Source organism: Mastigoproctus giganteus, chromosome 4 (assembly GCF_048544385.1).
Source record: "Mastigoproctus giganteus isolate SK-2022 chromosome 4, ASM4854438v1, whole genome shotgun sequence".
NCBI classification, from domain to species: Eukaryota; Metazoa; Arthropoda; class Arachnida; order Uropygi; family Thelyphonidae; genus Mastigoproctus; species Mastigoproctus giganteus.
The window spans coordinates 198618162-198641683 of NC_143578.1; the positions used below are offsets into that span (position 1 = coordinate 198618162).

Consider the following 23522-nt stretch of genomic DNA (forward strand, 5'->3'; position numbering starts at 1 on the left):
GGACAAATCACCTCAGACTTCAACGAGGGAGGTGCCAGAAACATCTCCATCAAGACCATCTTGCGATCATTAGCCGCAGTAGGTTATGGGAGCCTCCGACCCACTGGAATCCCATTGCTAACACCACGACACAGGACTCTATGCCTCAAGTGGATGAAAGATCATAAGCACTGGACCTTGGATGATTGGAGATGGGTCTTCTGGTCCGATGAGTCCCATTTCCAGTTATTTTGGGCATATGGGAGGGTGCGTATATGGTAGAAACTGCATGAAGCTATGCAGTCATGAAAGTGAACCCATTGCTAGGTAGGATTTCCATGATTTCTGTCCACTCCGTATATTTTCATCACAAGTCATATTAATACAATAACTAAAAAAGCGATCAGACTTTAGTCCTTATCAAACGTTTTTCATACAGTACAAAAGCACATTACTTATTAAAAAAAACTATATTCAACTGTGGTAATTTAATTCCTATTTTGGAATACAAATTCCCATGTGGTCACCTTATCAAAGAACATATATAGAACAAATAGAAACAGTTCAAAGAAAAGCAGCAACGAACTTAATCACTTTAAAAGATAACACCTTAGAATAGTGGTTCTCAAACTTTTTAGTTCGCGGTGCACTGTAAAACATAAAAATTTTGTGGCGCACACCGTTTGCAAAAAAAAAAAATATTAATATATTTTAAACTATGAATAAAACTAGCTGTGTACAATAATAACTGTCACCGTACGGGCCTAGCCATTAATTGATCATGGATGTAATAAACCTCTATACAAATGGGTTTCTTCTCATTTTTAAAATATACTTTCATAATATTTGTGGCACACCTAGCCACCTCTTGTGGCGCACCGTTTTAGAATCACTGCCTTAGAATATCATAGTCTGAATTATCAGAGTTACTTACATGACCTAAATTTGAACAAATTAAAATAATCAATATCTATAATTGGGTTACGATTTATATATAAAGTTTTAAACAGTACTTTTTTAAATAATGAATTGTTTATTTCATTTCATTATTTCATTTATTTCAGCTTTCAAATTGACTATGGGTGCAATAATCCTATCTACAGATGGTTAGATTTAATGAATAGTAATAACATTTATCCATTTATACCATATAATGACTTTTAAAATCAGCGGAATTACTCTTTAATATAAATAGTTTTACAGATTAATGTTTTATTTTACTTTGTTTTATTGAAATCATTACTTAACATATTTATAAGTTGTATTGTAACACTGCATTATATGGGGTTTACCCTGTCTTGTATGAAATAAATAAAAAAGAATAAATAAATACATACACAGGGTGATTAATGACAGTAATCAGGGTAAACTACTGCAATAAGATCTAAACAGTTTATGCCGATGGGCTGAGAAATGCGAGTTGAAGTTTAACATTGATAAATGTAAGGTACTCCATATGGTTACCAGTAATCCCAAATTAACATACCAGTGATATGGTACTGCACTCAAAGCAGTGCAAAACAAGAAAAAAAGACCTGAGCAGTCAGATAAGAAGTTCTCTGAGCATGAAGGTGGGCTGTCAGGATGGCTCATGGAGTTTTGTCTATGATATACAGGCACTTTGCTAGGTGGTACAAGAAAGTGATAATCCCATTTATAAGGCAATGGTTAGGCTGCACGTTGAGTACTGCATATAGGCCTCATTTTAGGAAGGATGTAGATCTGATGGAATAGGTGCAAAGAAGGACAATATGGTTGGTGAAGGGAATGAAAGAGTGGTCTTACCAAGACAGGTTTCGGTTCTGCAAATTGCACCCATTTGACACTAAGCACCTGCAAGGTTGTATGATTTTTAAGAGGTTTTTAATCATTTGAATGGATTGAACAAGATCAGTGCTGCATTCTCCCTCTAAATCAGAGTACACCCACGAGTCGGGCATAAATGAGGAAGGACTGTTGCAGGATAGATGTGAGGAGGTTTGCTTTCAGCCAGCTGGTGTTTGACTGTTGGAACAATCTTCCATCTGGTGTTGTGGAAGTGGGTGGTTTGAATAAATTCAAGGAAGAACTGGACAAATTATTGAAGAGAGTGGACAAGTGATGTGGGAGGTTATTTTATTTATTATTATTATTATTATTTTTTGCTGATGCTTAATAGGCTTGCTTCCTTCCATCATATATCACTAATAATAATAACTACCAACCCCTCCCCTCCTGGGAAGAAGTGTGAATGTGTATAAATTCAGTTCTGAAACTGGAAAACATGCTTAGTAAAGTTTAGAGGTGCCTTGCTTCGAGCAAGTTAGATGATTGTGTTTACTGTGTACCTGGACTGTAAATTGTTTTACATTGGTGAAATTGGTTGTTGTGGGAAGGACTGAATTAATGTGTATAATACAGTAAGCCCCCGACATATGTAAGAGTTATGTGTCAGGACTTCTTACATGTTGAATTTTACATAACTCGGGAATGATTAATTAAACATTGCTACCATATCCGTGATATTACAAAAGCCACATAATATCCTCAGAAGAATGAAGAAAAATAGTCATATTTTTTTATTAATTAGTTATATATTTTTTTATATACAGGTCAACTGTCACTAATCAAGCAGCATTGGGACCTGTGGGGTGCCGGATCATTGGTGGTTATTTTAGCTCATACAGTTTACCCAACAGCTGCTCCTACCACCACCTCCTCCTACCTTTAACATGTTGACTGCCAAGAAAAAAATTCCCCAGAGGCCAAAATATTTAGCAAATAATTTGATTAGTAATTCTAAAATAAATATTGTAATGTCAGTGTTGTTGTTTCTTCGCTTAAAATAAATAAATAAAAAAAAAAAGTCTTTTTTTATGTTGCATATATGTGGCTGCCATGGCCGAGTAGGTTACTTTATTTCTTGAGAAGCCGTGTCGGCCACATACGTGTGACGCTATTACGGCATACATACAAAGGCCGTTTGTGATTTGAGTTTATTACAAGTGCTGAAATAAAACTAATTGCGATAAAATAAACTCTCAAACGTCACAATAAGTTTGTCAGTATTGTTAGAGATTTTGTGAAAACAAGTTTGTTAGCGTGATGTATTCATCATATTGTGTTGTAAAAAAAAAAAAAATCTATAAAGGAATGCTAAAAGAAAATTACTAAAATAAGAGTAACTGAGAGAAATTTCTGGAATTTACAATTAAGCAGAGTTAAACTTCTTACAGACACACCGATGTCGAGTTTTTTCAGAAGTTCAACTTTATCTGTTATGGACAATGTTTGTGCTTTACACCACGAGATGCACTTGCCTTATGCAGTGGAACTATGGCTGGGGATAAATGTGAGCAGGTTATAATAATAAATGCAGAAAAACAAGTGGGAATGGTTTGCTAGTGTTTACGGGTTCATGCCAACAGCTGATGCTGCAACCAACACCACCAAAACAGTAGTGGTGGGTCGGTGCGTCAATCTGGGAAATTTGAAATTACGTTCGCAGAAATTATTATTATTATTATTAGCCATATGGTGCAAGGAAGCCTGAAGCTTATGCTTCACCAAAAAAAATTCCCGCATTACCCTGAGAGAGAGAGAGAAAGAGAATCAGAAGTAGGGAATCATCAAGAAAGCAATAAAGAGAATCAGAAGTAGGGAATCATCAAGAAAGCAATAAAGAGAAGAATGATGATATCCAGCTCAGGACCCTGGGTTTGCCAAGCCCATACTCTCAGATGTGAGTCCCTGGGATTCAATGTGATAAGGCTGTTCAAGATAAGATCATATTAACTTTATACGACATAAGATCATTATGTCCGAATTAGCGGTGGAACCGGATTAGTGATGGTCGACCTGTATTAGTTATATATAAAAATAGTTCTATATTTTAATTAGTTCAATTAAACACTTTATCTGGGGACAGCAGTGAAGTAGCTGGACTGGTACATAAGAAAAGAAAACATAAAAGAAAGAAAAAAATGGATGTTATTGTACTGTAAAAACTGATATGTATTTCGTAGCCTTGGTTATTATAGTTGACTTCATTGGTGCCGATCCCTTCACCACTTCTCATATTCTGTCTTTGTCCTTTATTATTATGTTCACAAATCTAAATTCTGCATGATACTTGTTAATTTTGACCATTTTCATACATCCTTATTATTTTAATTTTCTAATTGAAATCAATTGCTTTCCTTTTCTTGGTAAATTTACTAGTACCGCTGTTACTTATTCTCTTAGGCAGCACCATGATAACAGTCAAAATGAAATTTTCTGTAAAGAACTTCACAGGGTTAAGGAAGAAACACACTATTATCACCTCCCACGAGCTCACAAGTTCACATTTTACTAAAGCACATTGGACTTTTCTGTTAAGTGCAATTCATTATAAACGAGTAGTAAACTTGATCTTATTGCCTTTGGGATAAAATATCGATAGCTGGAATTATGTGGGTTTTTACGTTATTATGGTGAAATGTGTGTCCCCTTCACTGAAATCTTCAGTCATATAAAAAAAAACAAATAAATTTTCAGAATCTTCTCTTCATTCCTATATTTTAAACTTGTTCCTTCATATCTCACACACCTGTACAATTTGTGCTTGCTCAGTTCGTTTTTTTTTTTGTTTTTTTTAACTTTTAAATTTTACAATCCTAAAAAAAAATATGAGTGTAATTTATGTAAGTCAGAATTTACGTAACTCGGGCTTACTTAAGTCGGGGACTTACTGTGCCACATACATTTTGTGACAGGTCTGCAATAAAAGCACAATTCCTGGAATGGATTGTGCAATATCAACTCCACTGAAATTGACATTGTGGGAAGAGAATATAGATAACATATTGATGGTGATTGGTAATCAAGACCGTTGATCATGTAGTATGAATCAAGATAACAGGTATGATTATACATGACATAGATGGGTGAAATCTAATTTTATTTAAAGTTGTATCACACTTATTAATGATTGCAATTGAAAAGGACTACCTAGGAACCTTAAAATTTTTAATAACTATCCTTTTGTTGTTTTCATACAGTAATTATGGTTTTACATATGTTTTATTTTATTTTAAAGCTGTATAGTTAGTTTTATTAAGATAAATATAAAACAGAGCTCAGGGCTTGATAAATTCTACGTTGTTTTAATATTTTAAAATAATAAAAGAAATTTCCTCAATCTGGTACATAGAATAACTTCAAGATCATCATCATCATCATCAGCCATTTTCAATCCACTGCAGGATGAAGGCCTCTCCAGCAACTTTCCAGTTCCTTCTGTTTTGAGCACTGGCCATCCATTTACTACTCAAAAACTCATGAATTTCATCTATCCATCTCCGCCTTTGTCTTCCAGGTTTTCTTCTAGCTCCTCTTGGTTACCATTCTGTTATTTTCTTAGTCCATCTGTCATCATGTCTTCGAGCTATGTGTCCTGCCCAAGACCATTTTAATTCTTTAGTTTTGATAAGAATGTCCTTTACTTGAGTTTGCTGCCTAATCCATGTGTTTCTCTTCTTATCTACTGATTCCCAATATAATTCGTTCCATTCTTCGCTGTGTAGTTCTTATCTTATCTTCCATTCTTTTGGTGAGTGCCCAAGTTTCACTTCCATAAGTCATGGTGGGGAGTATACATTGATTCATTATTTTACGTTTCAGACAAACTGGGATATTGCTCTTCAGTATGTGACTATATGTCCTGAATGCTATCCATCCAAAATTTATTCTTCTCTTGACTTCCAGCCATTTATCATTATTACAGCTAATAACTTGTCCCAGATAAGCATATGACTCCACCTTTTCAATTACTGCTCCTTCAATCATTATTTCCCTTTCCGTGGCATACTTGTTCATCATTACTTTTGTTTTAGCCATATTCATCTTTAGTCCAAAATCCTTACTAACTGTGCATAACTGATTAAGATTTTCCTCTAATTCTTTGGGATCGTGGCTTATGACCACAATGTCATCTGCAAATCGTAAATGGTTTAGGTACTCTCCGTTCACATTGACTCCTTTCTGCGACCAGTCTAATCTTCTGAAAGCTTCCTCAAGGGCAGCAGTAAACAGCTTCGGAGATATTGTGTCTCCTAGTCGAACTCCTTTCTCAATTTTAAATTTCCTACTGTCTTTGTCTAGTCTAATAAAGTAGGTAGCACTCTCATATATTTTCTTCAAAATCATAATATATGGAGTATCTATGCCTTGTCTTTCCAGTGCCCGAAACATTGCCTTATGCTGTATGGAGTCAGATGCCTTTTCATAATCCACAAATGCCAGGCATAATGGTGTTTTATATTCATTTGCTTTCTCCATTAGCTGTGATATTACGTGAAGGTGATCCATAGTTGAGAATCCTGTCCTAAAGCCAGCTTGCTCTTTCGGTTGATTCTCATCAAGTATTCTTTCTAATCTGTTAGTAATGACCCTTGTGAACAACTTGTAGATATGGGATAACAAGCTAATTGGTCTATAATTTCCAATTTATGATTTATCTCCTTTCTTATGCAGCAAAACTATGATTGCATTATTCCACTGCTTAGGCATCACACCTTTTCTAATGCACTTTGTGAAGAACCTTGCCAGTTTTTGTGTTATGTCTCTTCCTCCCAATTTTAACAACTCTACAGTAACTTCATCTTCCCCCGGGGCTTTCCGATTCTTCATTTTCTTCAATGCATGTTCTACCTCATCAAGAAGAATATTGGGTATGTCGTATGTGTTGCTACTTAGCAATCCATCTTCCCCACTGCTGGTATCATTCCCTCGCTCCTTGTATAATTCTCTATAGTAGTCTTCTGCTATTTGAATTATGCCTTTTCTGCTGTTTATAAGTACACCATCGCTGTTCTTCAGTTTCAGTATCATTTGTCTTTCTGTATTACTGCTCATGGCTGCTGATTTAAATCCTTTGTTTTCCCTTAATGCTTGTTCTACTTTTCTTGTGTTAAATCTTCTTATGTCCTCTCTGAGTCTCTTTCTAATGGCTTTGCATAACTCAGTATACTCAATTTTCTCCCTGTCAGTGTTTTTCTTGCTCTTCATTTGTTGTCTTTGGTTCATCATGACAAGTGTTTCTTGACTAATTTTTTCTTCTTTGGATTTCTGTTTCCCTATAGGTTTCTTGGGCTTTATCACTTTCAGAAAGTTGTAATATTCCTCGTCGATATCTTGGTCCTGAGCAGTCTGCAGAAGCTCAAACCTGTTCTTAAGTTCCAGTACATACTGCTTTTTCTCCTCCTCTGTTATTTCAAAGACCTTTGTATTATTTACTCGAGTCAGTTTTTCCCTTTCCTTTCCTCCATCTATATCGTGTACATCTTACCATTCTGTGATCACTTCCAACATTTACCTTATTCAGGACGGTAACATCATTCACAATATATCTTCTGTTAGTGAGGATGAAGTCTATTTCATTAGTTGTTAATCCATTTGGACTCTTCCATGTCCACTTTCTGTTCACCCTTTTCTTGAAAAAAGTGTTCATTACTGACAGTCCTTGAGATTTTGCAAATTCCACAAGTCTTTCACCTCTTTTATTTCTTTCACCAATTCCAAAATTTCCTGTTGTTCCTCTTTCTGCGCTGTTTTGCCTTTTTCCAACCTTAGCATTGAAGTCTCCCATAATAATAGTGTAGTGGGTTTTCTGCTCATCTAGAAGACTCTCAATTTCGGTGTACATTTCTTCAACCTCTTCATCATCATGGCTCGATGTTGGTGCATTAATCATTATAATCTTTAGCTTGTACCTCTTAGAAATCTTGAGTATTAGTCTTGACACCCTTGGTGATGTACTTTTGAATTCCAAAATGTTGTTTTTAAAATCTTTATGGATCAGAAACCCAACTCCACCTTTACTCCTTTCACTGTTTCCATTGGTGTACAGGAGATTTCCACTTGATAAACTTCTAAGTGATTCATTTCTTCTTCTTGTTTCAGCCAAACCGATGATATTCCAATTCACATTTTCTAATTCCTTTTCCAGCTCTAATATCCTCTCTTCACCGATGAGTGATCGTATGTTATAACAGGCCAAGTTCAATTTCCGTGCATGGCAGCCTGGTCGTACCCAGAGATTCTTAGCACCCTCTGCTTCCACTCTGATCCTCTCGCTGCCGTAAGAGGGAGAGTGAAAGCTGCTGGGGACTGAGGGCCATTTGTATTGTGCTCTCATTGCTGGAGGGTTTGGTCTTTTCCTCTTCACGCTGACCAGGCGTCTTGAAGAGAACCACTCTACACGTTCGTTGCTACCTAAGTGATGTAACAGGGCTTACCATCGAGAAGGTGTGCATGAGTGGATTTTAGGGAGGCAGGCCAACCGGACTTCTCCTAAATCTTCTGTAATAGAGAGATATTGGATCCATCAGTGTTTTAAGCTGAGTGTCTGATAACACACAGGATACCTGTTCCCCTCTAAGCCTCCTCTAAACTTCAAGATGGCGCTCTCCAAATATAAATGGCTAAAATTATTTTAATGAATTCTTGCATTCACAGCCCATGAATTATTCAGCATATCGAGGGCAAAGGTCCCCAACCCTGCCCCAAAACATATCAAACCATCCCCACGAAACTGAGTAATAGAAGACATTGTGTTAAAATAATTAATTAAAATTAACCAAAACGAAAGAATTGTCACAGCAATTGACATAAATTAAATAAATTTATGTCAATTTCATTTAATATAAATAAATAATATTAAATGAAATAAATTAAAACAATATTACAAAACTTTTCCTTCCTTAAGTGGACTAGGCTTTTTGACTGGATGTCTTGATCACAGATTGGGAAATGATGCAAAGTGTGTGTCAGGATATTAATCAGAGATTAATTGTCTTGGCACATGAGTATAAATGCTCATGAAACCGAAATGACGTAGGGACGTTGAACATTGATAGAATTTTCATGCAACTTCATTTCCAGGATTTCAGCAATTAATAACTTTGTATAGTTGTGTTGGATGTTCAGAATTTTTACCTGTTTAAATATAAATATATGACCTTCATTCACGGCATGAAAAGCCAATTCTGACGCAGTTGCATGTGCAGTACAGACGCAGCATTGCTTCACTCTCAAATCTAGGGTACACTGGATCGAACCTTGATAAGATGAGTTGCATTCGCTAAACAAAATGTTATGTGCAAAGTCATTTACTTGTACTGAAAGAGAAAAAAGGACCGTGTGGTTTTTTTTTTTTTTTTTTTAGTATAGAATATAGTTTCTGCATAGGTCTTGCTACAGTTTTAAATTCCATATCTTTAAAGAGTCTAATAAATTGCTTGTGCCATTGTTTTATGTATGGTATGAAATAAAGTATTTTTCTGTTATTGATTTTATTGCTTTGTGCGATATTTTGTGACCTGTCTTTTGCTTGCAATTTTATTTGATTAACGATAGTGAGAGGATAGCCTCTGCTTAAAAACCTCTTAGTTAATACTTCAATCTCTAAGTCCAGCTTAGTTGTGGAATATTTATAGGCATTGAGGAATTTGTTAAATTTGATGGATCTTTTGTAAGTGAACAGGTGATATAACTGTTATAGTGGAGAAACATACTAACAGTACGTTTCTCCACTATAATAGTATAAAATATGTAGGCTTATGGTAAACGTTGAAATTGTGTTTTGTTATATCCTGTATGAGTGTAAAATTTAAGAAATTTAAAGACTTCATTTCTTCATGTTCCTTTTCCTGTAAAATATAATCTCCTGTAAAATATAATCTCGTAAGCACATCAAGATATATCCCATAATAGGTAATCTGGGGAAGAAACGGTGTTAGGTGTATATGCTCGATGTTAGCCAAATAAATCTCCGATATTAGGCCAGTCAGGCTAAGACCCATCGGCATACCGGAAATTTGCTTATATATCTTGTCCCGAAAGGCAATATGATTTGCTTCAGTCAGAAGTTTAATTAAATAGAAAATTTCTTTTTTTCGGCAATTTAGTATGTTTAATCCTGGTGGTATTACTGTTCAGTAGATCCCGAACTATATCAAGCATGTATTAACATTTGTGTACAAAGCATGTGCATCTAACAAAAACAACTTTATCGCTACTGCCAATTTTGCAATCTTTAAGACTATTAAATAATATGTCATAGTTCTTGATGACGAATGTTATTATTTCTCTGAATGGTTTTATAATGTTGTAGAAATGTGTGGCTAAGTGCACAAACTCAGAGTTTCTGTAAAACACTGTCGGGTGAATGGGGAAACCAGGTTTATGGAGTTTTACTTGGCCGAAAAGTATTTGAATATTATACCTCTTTGCTTTCAGTTGTTTTAATTGAGCCATTGAAATGAAATCCCTTTTTTGATATGAAGTTAGTGTTTTGTTATATTGGTTAACTAAATTTGAAAAAATTGCCAAGTCTACCTCCTGATAAGTTGAGCTGTACAATATAATGCAGTCTAATTTATTGATATAGCCTAGTCTGTTGAGTACAACCATCATGTCCCCTTAACTGCCCTTTGAATGATGATGTAGTTATTTTCCCAAAGCTTCCACAAAGCTGTGACCTCATTTTTGTTCATCCTAGGTAAACGCTTAATTTTTGAGTTGTTCACTACTTGGTTGACTTGTTAAACAATGTCTTTTTGTGGGACATTCCTGAGACAAAACTCAGTCTATCACCAATTGTTTCTTAGGTAGTTTACTTGGTGGTAAATTAAAATTCAACTCTTTCACTAAAAGGGAAAGCTTATCCTCCAATAGCATGTATGAAGAAAGATTAATAACTTGTTTGTGTGGGCACGTTGTTTGTAGAGGTGAGGAATGTATATAAGCTAGGCTTGTGCTTTGGCCCTATGTGGACATGCACATATTAGTATTAGAAGACATATTGCACCTGTATATATGATAGTATGTGATAATACTATCAGGATTAATCATACTAAATTGCCATTGCTGAAAAAAGAAATTTTCTATTTAATTAAACAACTGACTGAAGCTAATTATATTGCCTTTTGGGACAAGCAAATTTAAGCAAATTTTTGGTTTACCGATGGGTCTAAGCCTGTGTGGCCTAATATCACAGATTTATTTTACTAACGTCGAGCATATATATTAATGCCGTTTCTTCCCCGGATTACCTATTACGGGATAGACCTTGATGATGTGCTTATTATCATCGATGATAACACCACTCAAGACATTATAGACATCTATAATGTTCGTACAAGATTACATTTAAACTGGAAAAGGAACATGAAGGAACAAAGACTTTAAATGTCTTAAATTTTACACTCACAGGATACTAATAAAATACAATTCAACATTTACCCTAAGCCGACCAATACTAGTACATTTCTCCACTATAATTGTTATCACCCTTTCACATGCAAAAGATCCATCATATTTAACCAATTCCTCAATGCCTATAAATATTTCACATTGAGCCCTCCCTAAACTTAGAGATTGAAGAATAGTAGACTTTCAGAGTAACGGCACCTTTGGGGATTCAAGTTGCCGTTATTTTGATTTTTCTATTATCTAGAAAGTTTTATTATTTTTAATATATTTAATGCAGAAATAATGAGGCTAAAAAAGAAATTTAGATATAAAGAAGGCAGTTTTTATTAACTGCACATAAAAAACATAAACATATTAACAAGCTATATTGACATAAACATCTTGATGAGTATATTCTGCCATTAGTACTCCTACTTATTTCCTGTTCTGTTATTATCAATATTTTTAGTCCGTGCAAGTAGCACAGTGGTATTGCTACCATCCTCCCCACACTGGGAGGAAGAGGCTCAGGTTCAAATCACATCGATGCCTTCTCTGTATGAGGCTTAAGTTCTGCAAATTTCACTGTCTGGAGACTAGGCACCCGTGAGGTGATCTTATTCAGGTGTATAAGGCCTTGAATGGTTTGAACAAGCATCATTGCTGATGGGATTCTTCCTCTTGCTCAGATTCTGCAGATGAGGGGGCATAAATTCAAATGGAGCAAAGACAGTTATAGAATAGATGTGCAGAAATTTGCCTTTAGTCAGCAGGAGGTTGATTGCTGGAGCAAACTTCCATCTGTTGTTGTGGAAGTTGACAGTTTAAATAAATTCAAGGCTGAACTAGACAAACTTTTGGAATGAATGGATGAGTGAAATGGGAAGGGGGTTTTATTTTGGCTGTGCTATAAGATCTTGCATTCTTGCATCATATGCCACTGCTAATGATGCAAGAAACTTTTATGGGCTTTTCCCCTCTGTGACTGAGTTAGTCAGTTTGGGGCAATAGCAAGGTTTTGCCACCAATAGCAAGGTTTTGCCTGTATTGCTGGGGTTTTTCTTCCAGCAATACAGGCAAATCGACCAGAGAAATACACACAATTTACAGACACAATACACATGGGTATATGAATTAACTTTCTGGGTGACATAATGTAATAGTTTGGATTATATCAAGTTTGTCACTAAGATTTAATGTTCTTTTCTTCTCTGTACGAGGTTTATTAACTTTAGGAGCCATAGTGAGGGTTTTTTAAATTTAAAATAAATGTAAAACAGCAGTGTTAATAGTAATAATAATTGTGGCATGTGACGCAAGAAAGCAAGCATATGAGCTTATGTAGCATCAGTCAAAAAAAAATATTCACACAACCATTCCCTCTAAATGTTTTTGTCCAGTTCCTCCTTAAATTTATTTAACCTATCAACTTCCACAACGAAAGATGGAAGTTTGTTCCAGTAATTAACCACCCGCTGGCTAAAGGCAAATTTCCACACATCTATTCTACAGCTGTCTTTCCTCAATTTGAATTTATGCCACCTTAGGTTCGTAATCTGAACAAGTGGAAGAATCCCATCAGAACTCAGCGTGTTCAACCCATTCAAGGCCTTATACACCTCAGTCAGATCACCTCGCAGGTGTCAAGTCTCCAGCTGCTTCAATTTGCAGGACTTAAGCCTCTCTTGGTAAGAGGATCCCTTCATTCCCCTCACCAATCTTGTTGCCCTTCTCTGTACACGCTCAAGCAAATCGACATCCTTCCTAAAATGAGGCCTCTAGGCCTGTATACAGTGCTGAAGGCATGGCCTGACCATTGCCTTTTACAGAGGGACAGTCACCTCCTTATCCTTGCTAGCAAAACTCTTATATATCATTTACAAAACCCCATGACCTGCTCTTGCAGCCTGTCTGCATTGTTTAGAAAACTTCATATCTGACTGATCAATTACTCCCAGGTCTTTTTCATTTTCTACCACCCTAAGTGTAGTACCACACAGTTGGTACATTCCTGTGAGGTTACTTCTACCCATATGCAGTACTTTGCATTTGTCAAAGTTAAACTTCAGTTGCCACTTCTCATCTTCCCAAATTTTCTAGATCCTGTTGCAGAAGCACACTGCCATTACTGTCATTAACAAACCTGCCAACCTTTGTATCAGCTGCAAACTTTGAAACTAAGCTTGATATACCTTCATTAATATCATTGATAAATATAGGAACCAACAGTGGACCCAACACCGAACCCTGTGGGACTCCAATAATTACATTAGTCCACAAAAAGTAGTGCCCATTGATTACCACCCTGTCTTCTCCCACTCAACCATCCTTTTATTCATTGTAGCAACTTACCCATAATACCATTCTGCTCCAATTTTTACAGCAGTCTTCCATGTGCAACAGTGTCAAAAGCTTTCCTGAAATACAAGTATATATCAAAATAATTTTTTGCATCCAGTTCCTTTGTAACCACATCATAATATTTAATCAAATTTGTTAGACAAGACATTCGCTTAATGAATCCATGCTCTGTCTAATTATTGCTATAGTCTTGTCTATATGATCCTACAATGCATCTTTAACCAGTGACTCCATTATTTTACCGGGAACAGAAGTTAAACTAACTGGTCTGTAATTACTTGTGTTAGCCTTACTTCCCCCTTTGTGAATTGGGAATACATTTGCACATCACCAGTCCGTGGGAACCTCCCCTTAGTCCAAGGAGGCTCTCATAATTATGGCTAAGGGTTTTCTTAGTTCCTTTGCCACCTCCTTTAATATAACTGGATAGATCCCATCCATCCATCCATCCATCCCAGGTGCCTTTCTTATGTTTAACTTTAACAATTTCTCCTCCACTTTTCTCTCATTATTACAAAATCATTAAGTACCCTGCTACAATTTGATAACCTGGCATTTTCAATCCTTAATAACTCCTCATGTGTGAATGTAGATGCAAAATACTCATTCGGTTTGTTTGCTATCTGAGCAGGATCATCAACAGTCGAACCATTGATATCAAATAGACCAATCTGATTCATCCCCTTCCTTTTAGAGTTTATATAAGTAAAGAAATCCTTGCTGTTTTTCTTCTCATCCTTTGCCAAAGATTTCTTGTAATCTGCCTTCGCCTGCCTAACCTCCTTTGTAACTTGATTACAGACTAGTTTATATCTGCCATTGGCTTCTGTGTCGCCTGATAATTTATATGCATCAGATTTATTTTTCTTCTCTGCCACAAGTCTCATTAGTTCATTTGACAACATTTAGGCCTAAACTGTGAACAATATTTCTTAATAGGTATGAAACTGATAATTCTGTACTGATATCAGTACAGAATTTACTTTCAAAATGGTGAATGTAAGCAAATACAGTAATCATGTGAATTGCCGCTTTTTTTTTTTTTTTTTCCCCCCGGCACTGGAAGACATTGTGGTGTATGTAAACATGCCATCTCAATATGCTGTTAGCTTAAATGTTCCGTTGTTTGGGGTGCTGTTATTTCGACAGTCTACTGTATTTACCAACAGATTTCTAAGAAGTGGCTATCTTCTCACTACCATTAATCAAATAAAATTGAAAGTAAAAGACAGGTAACAAAATATCACACAAAGCAATAAAAAAAACCACTTTTTTTCCATACTGTACAAAGAACAATGGCACAAGCAACTTAGTAGACACTTTAAAGATACTGAATTTAAAATTGTGGCAAGACCTATGCAGAAATTACATTCTGTACTAAATCACACTGTCCTTTTTCTCTTTTGATACAAGTAAATGACCTCATGTATAGTATTTCATGTAGCGAATACAACTCATCTTATCAAGCTTCAACCTGGTGTAACCGAGATTTGAGATTGAAGCAACATGCTATATCTGCTCGTGCAACTGCGTCAGAATTTGCTTTTCATGCTGTGAATGTAGGTCATACATTTCTATTTAATGAGTCAAAAATTTTGAACATCCACCACAACTATACAAAGTTATTAATGACTGAAACCCTGGAAATGAAGTTGCACAAAAATTCTATCGATGTGTGGTGTGCCTACCTCATTTCGGTTTTATGGACGTTTATACGCAGGCACCAAGACAAATAATCTCCTATTAATATCTTGACACTCACACACTGCACGTCGTTTTCCAACCCGTGTTCAAGATGGTCAGTTGAAAAGCCTAGTCCGCTTAAGGGAAGAAAAATTTTGTAATTTCATTTTAATCGATTTCATCACTCTTATTTTAATTTTTGTCATCACCATGACCAATTAATTTTTGGTTAATTTTAATTAATTATTTTGACACAATGTATTCTATCACTCAAAGTTTCACGGGGGTGGTTTGATATGTTTTGGGGCTGAGTTGGAGTCCTCTGCATTCGATCCTGGAGTATGTCGAATCATTCGTGGGCTGTGAGTGCAAGAATTCATCAAAATTATTTTAGCTGTTTATATTTGGAGAGCGTCATCTTGAAGTTATTTTACAGACCAGATTGAGGTAATCTCTTTTATTCTTTTAAAATTAGTTTTATTAAATAATTTTTAGGACTTGTTTCTTATCTAGTTTTTATTTTCTCTGAAATAGATGCAACAAGCTCTAATTCAAGAATAATTATAGATGATTTACTATGATATATTTAAATTTTTTTTCCCTTTTCTTATAGGTTGGCAGTGGGAACCTTCAGATCGACCAACTTTTAAGGATATTCATCACACCCTAGAAAATATGTTTCAGAATTCAAGTATTACAGAAGGTGAGCATAAGTGATATTCAAAATAATTAAATATTTGAATGATTAAAAATTTTGTCTTTGTGGCTGCTGCAGACATTCTCTCATTCAAATTAAGCTGTTCTTGCTACTTGGAAGTGTAAAATGCTGATGGAACTGATTTTTGGGTAATACCAACTCAAGTGGACTTAATTTCAGAAAAGTCTGGTTGACCTGTGACTGCCAGATCTTCTGCTTGCACCTTTAAGTTGGTATGACTATTAGTAACACTGAGGATGATTACCATGTGCAAGTCCCGAAATACGGCAACTAGTGTACTGGAGGTGACTACCCAGGTCTGAACCAATGTAAGCAGGGGTCGAAGTGTGCCAACCACATCACACAGAGGAATGCAACCCCACTGTGTTACCAGGATTACTAGGTGATTGACGACTTTCATCAACCAGTGCAATACCACCACTTTGCCTATTGGAGGATTGAAGTGGTCGAACCAATGGTTAGTCTTCAGAGCAAAGCTACAGCAACTCCTACTCCCATCGTGCGGTATGATTGATATTTTTTGAGGTTATGATGGACATCATGGTGTGATCCAACCTTACTTTTATTTCGAGGGTACAGTACTAAAACAGTGTTCGCAGGTTAGCTGCTAGAAAGTCCACTGGAACTGAACCTATTGGTAAATAACTAGAAGGCTTCTGGATCAGCTAGTGTATAATCTCACTGCCTCTACTCTGACAGATAGTGACTGGAGAAAATCTGAGCAGTGTGTATGCAGGGGTGGGGGGCATTGTCTGGGCCACATTATGTTAAGGAGCTTGGATATATTTTTCCCACATGTACTCCATATCCAAAAATTTCATTACTTCATACAGCATGTCCTTGCTGGCCTTTCTTATTTCTGAATACACCATGAGTTACCAAACTAATAGAAGAGACTTATCTGTGAAAAGATCTAACCCTCCCAAACACTTCCTCATTCATTTCACATATATACATGGTTTCAATTCTAATCTCAATGATATCCATCTCCACTTACAGTCTGCCAAACCCATATACTTTTTTTTGACAGGATCCCAGTTATCAGTTGATTTAACCACTGCTCATCTCAGTTGTCCGAATTATTTTGCTTCAAAGATGATACTTTTGCATGTCCATTCTGATATTCCCTGTGACAGACTTAGTAATTTGGAATCTCCTCTTTTCGAATTTTTCTGGCTTAAAGTCTGTGCTACATTCTGTAAAATTCATCTATTGCCTCTATCACCCCACTAATCACTTGGAACTGTTTTAAACTAGGTTTTCTCCAGTCCAACTTTCCTAACAGTGAGGTAATTTTCCTTCGTAATTTTAATAGCAATTGCTTGGGTTGAACACATGATGGACCTTTCTTCAAGTTTACTGTAAAATAAGTTACCAAGTTCACAACTCCAGCTGGCTTCCATTTTCTAGTCACATGGACCCAGCTGGTCGAGATGCTTCAGCTTTTGCAATTACTAATGGCATCACACAGATTGTTCTTATACCTACCAGAATACCAAACAATCCTAACCATGCAGCTAACATGCCTGATCTTTTCTCACAAACAACCCTTCTAAATAGACGGTAGAGGTAAGTGGTCTTCTAGGTACCTCAGATCACAATTTGGTGATGGTCTCTTTTCCAGTGGAGCCTTTCTCTTGTGGCCATTCTCAACCTTGTTTGGCATTGCAAGAATGCAAAATGGGATGATTTGAGAGATTTCTTTTCCTTGGTCAGATTACTGTTTCAAATCTTCTGATGTCAATGTTTGCTCAGATCGTGGCAAACATTGAATAACATCAGAAGATTTAACTTAGTTTAACTGGTGTACCAAGTGAACAGCTGTTCACTTGGTACACCAGGTACAAATCTGCCCTACCATGGAATACTGTTCCCACATCTGGGGCTTTGATATTCCATTCAAAAGAGGTAGTTAGATTAATTAATGACTCATCTCTAACAGTCTCTCCACTCTGTCTCATAGATGTTCTGTTCTACTGCATGCCTCCTCTGTAGATCCTTCTATGGACACTGTTCTTTTGAATTGGCTACTATAGTTCCTGCTCTCTCTTCCAAAGAAGTTCGAACATGTGCAGCAACCAGTCAACATCCTTTTGCTGTTCGACTTTGTGCTCACTGAACCAACTTTTATTCTTCCTCGTTTATTCATTCATCTTCTCCTTTATGGAACAACCTTCCTTCATACATATTTTTTGTAAATTACAGTCTACAGAAGTTCAATTCTAATGTCAACAAACATCAGCCAAAAAAAGTCAACATTTCCTATTACTTCTTTTCATCCCTTCTAACAGTTTGTCATTACTTGGATTTCTTTACACTACCCACCTCTACAAAACCGATGGTACTTTTTTCAAACAATAAACCACCCTGTGGCTGAAGGCAAATTTTTGCACATCCAACCTTCAAACATCCTTCCTCAGTTTGAATTTATGCCTCCTTCATCTGTAATCTGAACATGGGGAAGGATTCCATCAGCATTGAGCTTACTCAATGCATTCAAAGCCTTAAACACTCCCATCAGATCTCACAGGTGCCTAGTCTCTAGAAGCTGTAGTTTGCAAGACTGAAGCTTTTCCTCTTAAGAGGACCCTTTTGCTCACCTTACAAATCTTGTTACTCTTCTCTGCAGCCATTCCAATAACTCCACATCTTTATTAAAATGTGGCTTCCAAACCTTTAAGCACTACTCATCATGTGGCTTATTTCGAGAGTACAGTACTAAAACCATTGCCTTTTGGGACAATCAACTCATTATCTCTGCTGGCATAAATCCTATATGTCATTGTCAAAACACCAGTCCTGAGCTGTCTGGCAGCCTCTGCACTGCTTAAAGAATTCATACATGACTGCACAGTCCCCTGGTCCTTTTCATTCTCCACTGCTCAACAATTTCTCCTCCACTCTCTTAGATATCGCAAAATCATTCAGCTTCCTGCTATAATTTGACGTCTGGCATCCTTATCTCCAAAAAATTTCTTTTGTGGATATGCATGCAAAATACCTATTCAATTTTTTTGCAATCTAGAAGGATCATCAACAATTAACCCTTTCAGATCTAGTGGACCAATGTAATTGAACCCCTTTTTTATTCTGTTTACATAAGTAAAGAAGTCTTTGCTGCTTTTCTTTTCATTCTTTGCCAGTCTTCTCATAATCTGCCTTAGCTTGCCTAACCTCCTTTTTGATTTGATTGTAGACTAGTTTATATCTACAGTAGCAATCAATATCACTTGATAATTTATATTGCTCATATATATATATGCATCCCATGCATTTTTCTTCACTGCTGAGTTTTATCAGTTCATCTGACATCCATTTAGGTCTGTGCCTTGGACTGTATCTCTCAGTTGGTATAAAAAGAATTTGCTGTTGGTAAAATCATCAGTTGATCCAACCACACAGAATTTTAAAACTGGCTAAGACCACTGTAGTTACATTCATGAGAGAAGAGCCCTTTTCCATTGCCTTTGACAGTATTTACATCTTTGATTAATTCCCACATCAGACATTGTGATCACTAGCTCAGTGGGTGTTTTGCCTGCAGATTTTTAATGCTTGAAGGGTCACTGCTGATGGTCAGATCAAGAGTATTGCTTTCTCTTCTTGCCTCTCTAACATGCTGATATAGGAAACGATCATTCAATAAATTCACAAAAGTCCTGTTTCCATGTGGGTGTCCAACCCACAAGGTCAAGTCAGTATTGGGAAAGTTAGTCTCTCTATCCAGAATTCTTACATAAGCTCTTTACTGCCGAAGTGAGTGATGGTTGCTCTGTGGGGGGGGAATATTTGTACATGCTAATGCTAGGTATTTAAGCACTCCTAAATTGATAGTTGGCAGTATTCTGTAGAATTAGAAGTGCAGAGATGACACTGAATCCAATAAATGACCAAATGTATATACAACACTCACTGACAGAAGCTCTTTTTTTTTTTTTTCTTTTAGGCTTTCCTGTTGGTCAGTATTACTTCATCTTGCCATCAGATTCTAGAGAATCTAATTTGCAGCTGGGCATGACCACATGCAACTGTATAAGTGTACAGTTGGTTTTTTTTTTTTTTTGGAGCATTAGCAACTAAGGCCATATTGCTCCGGGATATGCGGTGGTCATTCCCTGACCTTTCCGCAGCCTCCATATTTGGTGGTGACGGGCTCGAACCCCGGTCTAATCAAGAAGCGTGTGCTACGCACTGTTGCTCCTTCCCACCTGGCTACAGAAGCGCCAAGTGTACAGTCTCATGACCACATGCACCTGTATAAGTCTAATATGTGTTATACACCTGTATAAGTGTAATACGTGAGGATTTTTATTTAAGAGTGCAGCCCATGAGCCTTTGATAGGAAAAACAAATGTGCGTGGTCAATTAGCATACTGCATGACACATTAAAGTGTACTTTATGGCCTCCATGAAACCATAGTGTTTCAATTTCCCCACACATTTGAAGGGGTCTGGATTCAAATCCAACCATTGGCTGGAGGAATTCTTAAATACCTTTTCAATGAGAGCTAGTTAGTTTCCAGAAATAGGCATGCAGCTGTTCTCCTTCAAGTTATTCTGTATTTTTGAGCTCAAACAATGTACATTTTGGCCCATGAACTAGACTCTTGGACATACATACACACAGTGCAATATGAGTGGATCATGAGAGGGCTTAACTCTCTTTACAGATTCCAGCTGTAGGCGCCTCCGTAGCCAGGTGGGCAGGAGCAGCAGTGCGTAGCACATGCTTCTTGATTAGACCAGGATTCGAGCCCGTGCCCACCAAATACGGAGGATGCGGAAAGGTCAGGGAATGACCACTGCATATCCCCGGAGCAATAGGGCCTTAGTTGCTAATGCTCCTAAACAAACAGATTCCGGCTAACAAACAAAAACTAACAAACAAACAAACAGAAAATGGCAAGTGTTTGCCATTTTCTTTACTTAATTGTTATATTAGTAGTAGTAGTAGTAGTAGTATTGTAGTGGCATGTGATGCAAGAAAGCAAATGTATGAGCTTATGCAGCATCAGCCAAAAAAAAAAAAAAAAAAAATCACACCATTCCCTCCAAATGCCTGTCCAGTTCCTCCTTAAATTTATTCAACCTATCAACTTCCACAACGACAGATGGAAGTTTGTTCCAGAAATTAACCACCCGCTGGCTAAAGGCAAATTTCCGCACATCTATTATACATCTGTCTTTTCTTAATTTGAATTTATGCCCCCTTAGGTTCGTAATCTGAACAAGTGGAAGGATCATCAGAATTCAGCGTGCTCAACCCATTCAAGGCCTTATATACCTCAATCAGATCACCGCGCAGGTGCCTAGTCTCCAGCCACTGCAATTTGCAGAACTTAAGCCTCTCTTGGTAAGAGGATCCCTTCATTCCCCTCACCAATCTCGTTGCCCTTCTCTGTACACGCTGAAGTAAATCTACATCCTTCCTAAAATGAGGCCTCCAGACCTGTACGCAGTACTCAAGGCGTGGCCTGACCATTGCCTTATACACAGGGATAATCACTTCCTTTTCCCTGCTAGCAAAATTCCTATATATCATTGACAAAACCCCATGACCTGCCCTGGCAGCCTGTCTACATTGCTCAGAGAACTTCATATCTGACTGCACAATTACTCCCAGGTCTTTTTCATTTTCTACCACCTTAAGTGTAGTACCACACAGTTGGTACGTTTCTCTGGGGTTACTTCTACCCAAAGGTCGCGGGTTCGATTCCCGCCTCGGGCTTGGATCAAAGTACTACAAAAACCTTGGGAGGTGCATTATGGCCACAGAAGCCTATGCGCCAACAACTACCAAAAAAAAAAAAAAAAAATACTTCTACCCATATGCAGTACTTTGCATTTGTCAAGGTTAAACTTCAGTTGCTACTTCTTAGCCCATCTGCCCAAATTATCTAGATCCTGTTGCAGTAGCACACTGCCATTACTGTCATTAACAACCCTGCCAACCTTTGTATCATCTGCAAACTTCGACATTAAGCCTGATATACCTTCATCAATATCATTGATAAATATACAAAACAACAGTGGACCTAACACCGAACCCTGTGGGACTCCACTAATAACATTAGTCCAAGAAGAGCAGCACCCATTGATTGCCACCCTCTGTCTTCTCCCACCTAACCATCCTTTTATCCATTGTTACAACTTACCCTTAATACCATTCTGCTCCAATTTGTGCAATAGTCTTCCATGCGCAACAGTGTCAAAAGCTTTCCTGAAATCCAAATATATGATATCAAAATTATTTTTTGCATTCAGTTCCTTTGTAACCACATCATAATATCCTATCAAATTTGTCAGACAAGACTTTCCCTTAACAAACCCATACTGTGTCTGAATTATTGCTGCAGTCTTGTCTAGATGATCCTGCAATGCATCTTTAACCAGCGACTCCATTATTTTACCAGGAACAGAAGTTAAACTAACTGGTCTGTAATTACTCGTGTCACCCCTTCGATCCCCCTATGTGAATCGGGGATACATTTGCACATCTCCAGTCCGTGGGAACCTCCCCTGAGTCCAAGGATGCTCTCATAATTATGGCTAACGGTTTGCTTAGTTGCTTTGCCGCCTCCTTTAATATAACTGGATAGATCCCATCCACCCCAGGTGCTTTTCTTACATTTAACTTCAACAATTTCTCTTCCACTTTGTTCTCAGTTATTACAAGATCATTAAGCACCCTGCTACAACTTGATAACCTTCTGCCATTTTCAAACCTTAATAACTCCTCATTAATCAAGTAGAATGTAATATTACATTCTACTTGATTAGTAGTTCTAATTACGCTGGTTATTTTTAATTTAGATTGAGTTTTTGCAGGTTACTACTTAATATACGTAAAACCATTGTTTCGTTCAAATCTTGCAGCCATTGTTTTCATATAAAGAGTGGCAGGGAATTCAAATTTTTAACTGTGGTAAATAGGTAGCTCTAATGTAAAACTAGATAGCATAATACATATCACTGCATTTAGGATTCTAGTAGATAGTGTAGTATTGATAATTAATTAAATTTATTGATCTTATTAATTTTCAATATCATGCCCCAGACTAGAGCAGAAAAGCAATGAGTACAAAGTGGCAGGAGTGCTATGACTTGAAGGAGAACTGAGGGGATGGGGGCGATTCTCCAATGCATTACAGCTTAAAAAAAAATAAAATGTGCAACTTGTGAAATGTTTTCCAAACTCTCTGGAACAGAACATGATCTAGACATGTCTTTGTGTGCTAGGTGCAGAGAGTGTAGAAATTAGTGCCAAATCAGCGTTCTGATGTGCGTCTATGAGAGCTTGAGGTGTACTGTATATGCCCTCGAAGAAATTAATATGAGGGGCTCATCAAGCTCTCAGCTACCCAACTCAACACCACAGCTCACTCTTGTACATCAGGCAACACAGCGACAATCTCCAAGGCAGAATGTGCTGGTCCTACAGGAGTTAGTTATTGTCGGTGACTCTATTGTCAGGGAGATAGGAAATATATTGTGTAAAAAGGATAGGTGGAATAGGACCAGGATATGACAAAAGTTGATGATGTAGAGCAGATATCTTTTAAGAGCA

General features: G+C 37.0%; 1 protein-coding gene across 4 annotated transcripts in view; it reads left to right on the forward strand.

Moving 5' to 3' along the window:
* The window catches only part of LOC150087315 (uncharacterized), a 410003-nt gene that overhangs the window by 240186 nt on the left and 146295 nt on the right, over positions 1–23522 (forward strand). For all 4 annotated transcript variants that reach the window (XM_090371118.1, XM_090371117.1, XM_090371119.1 and 1 more), the window contains one exon: positions 15851–15940. In XM_090371118.1, coding sequence (XP_090227244.1) covers positions 15851–15940 — 90 coding nt within the window. The remainder of the gene's footprint in view (positions 1–15850; positions 15941–23522) is intronic.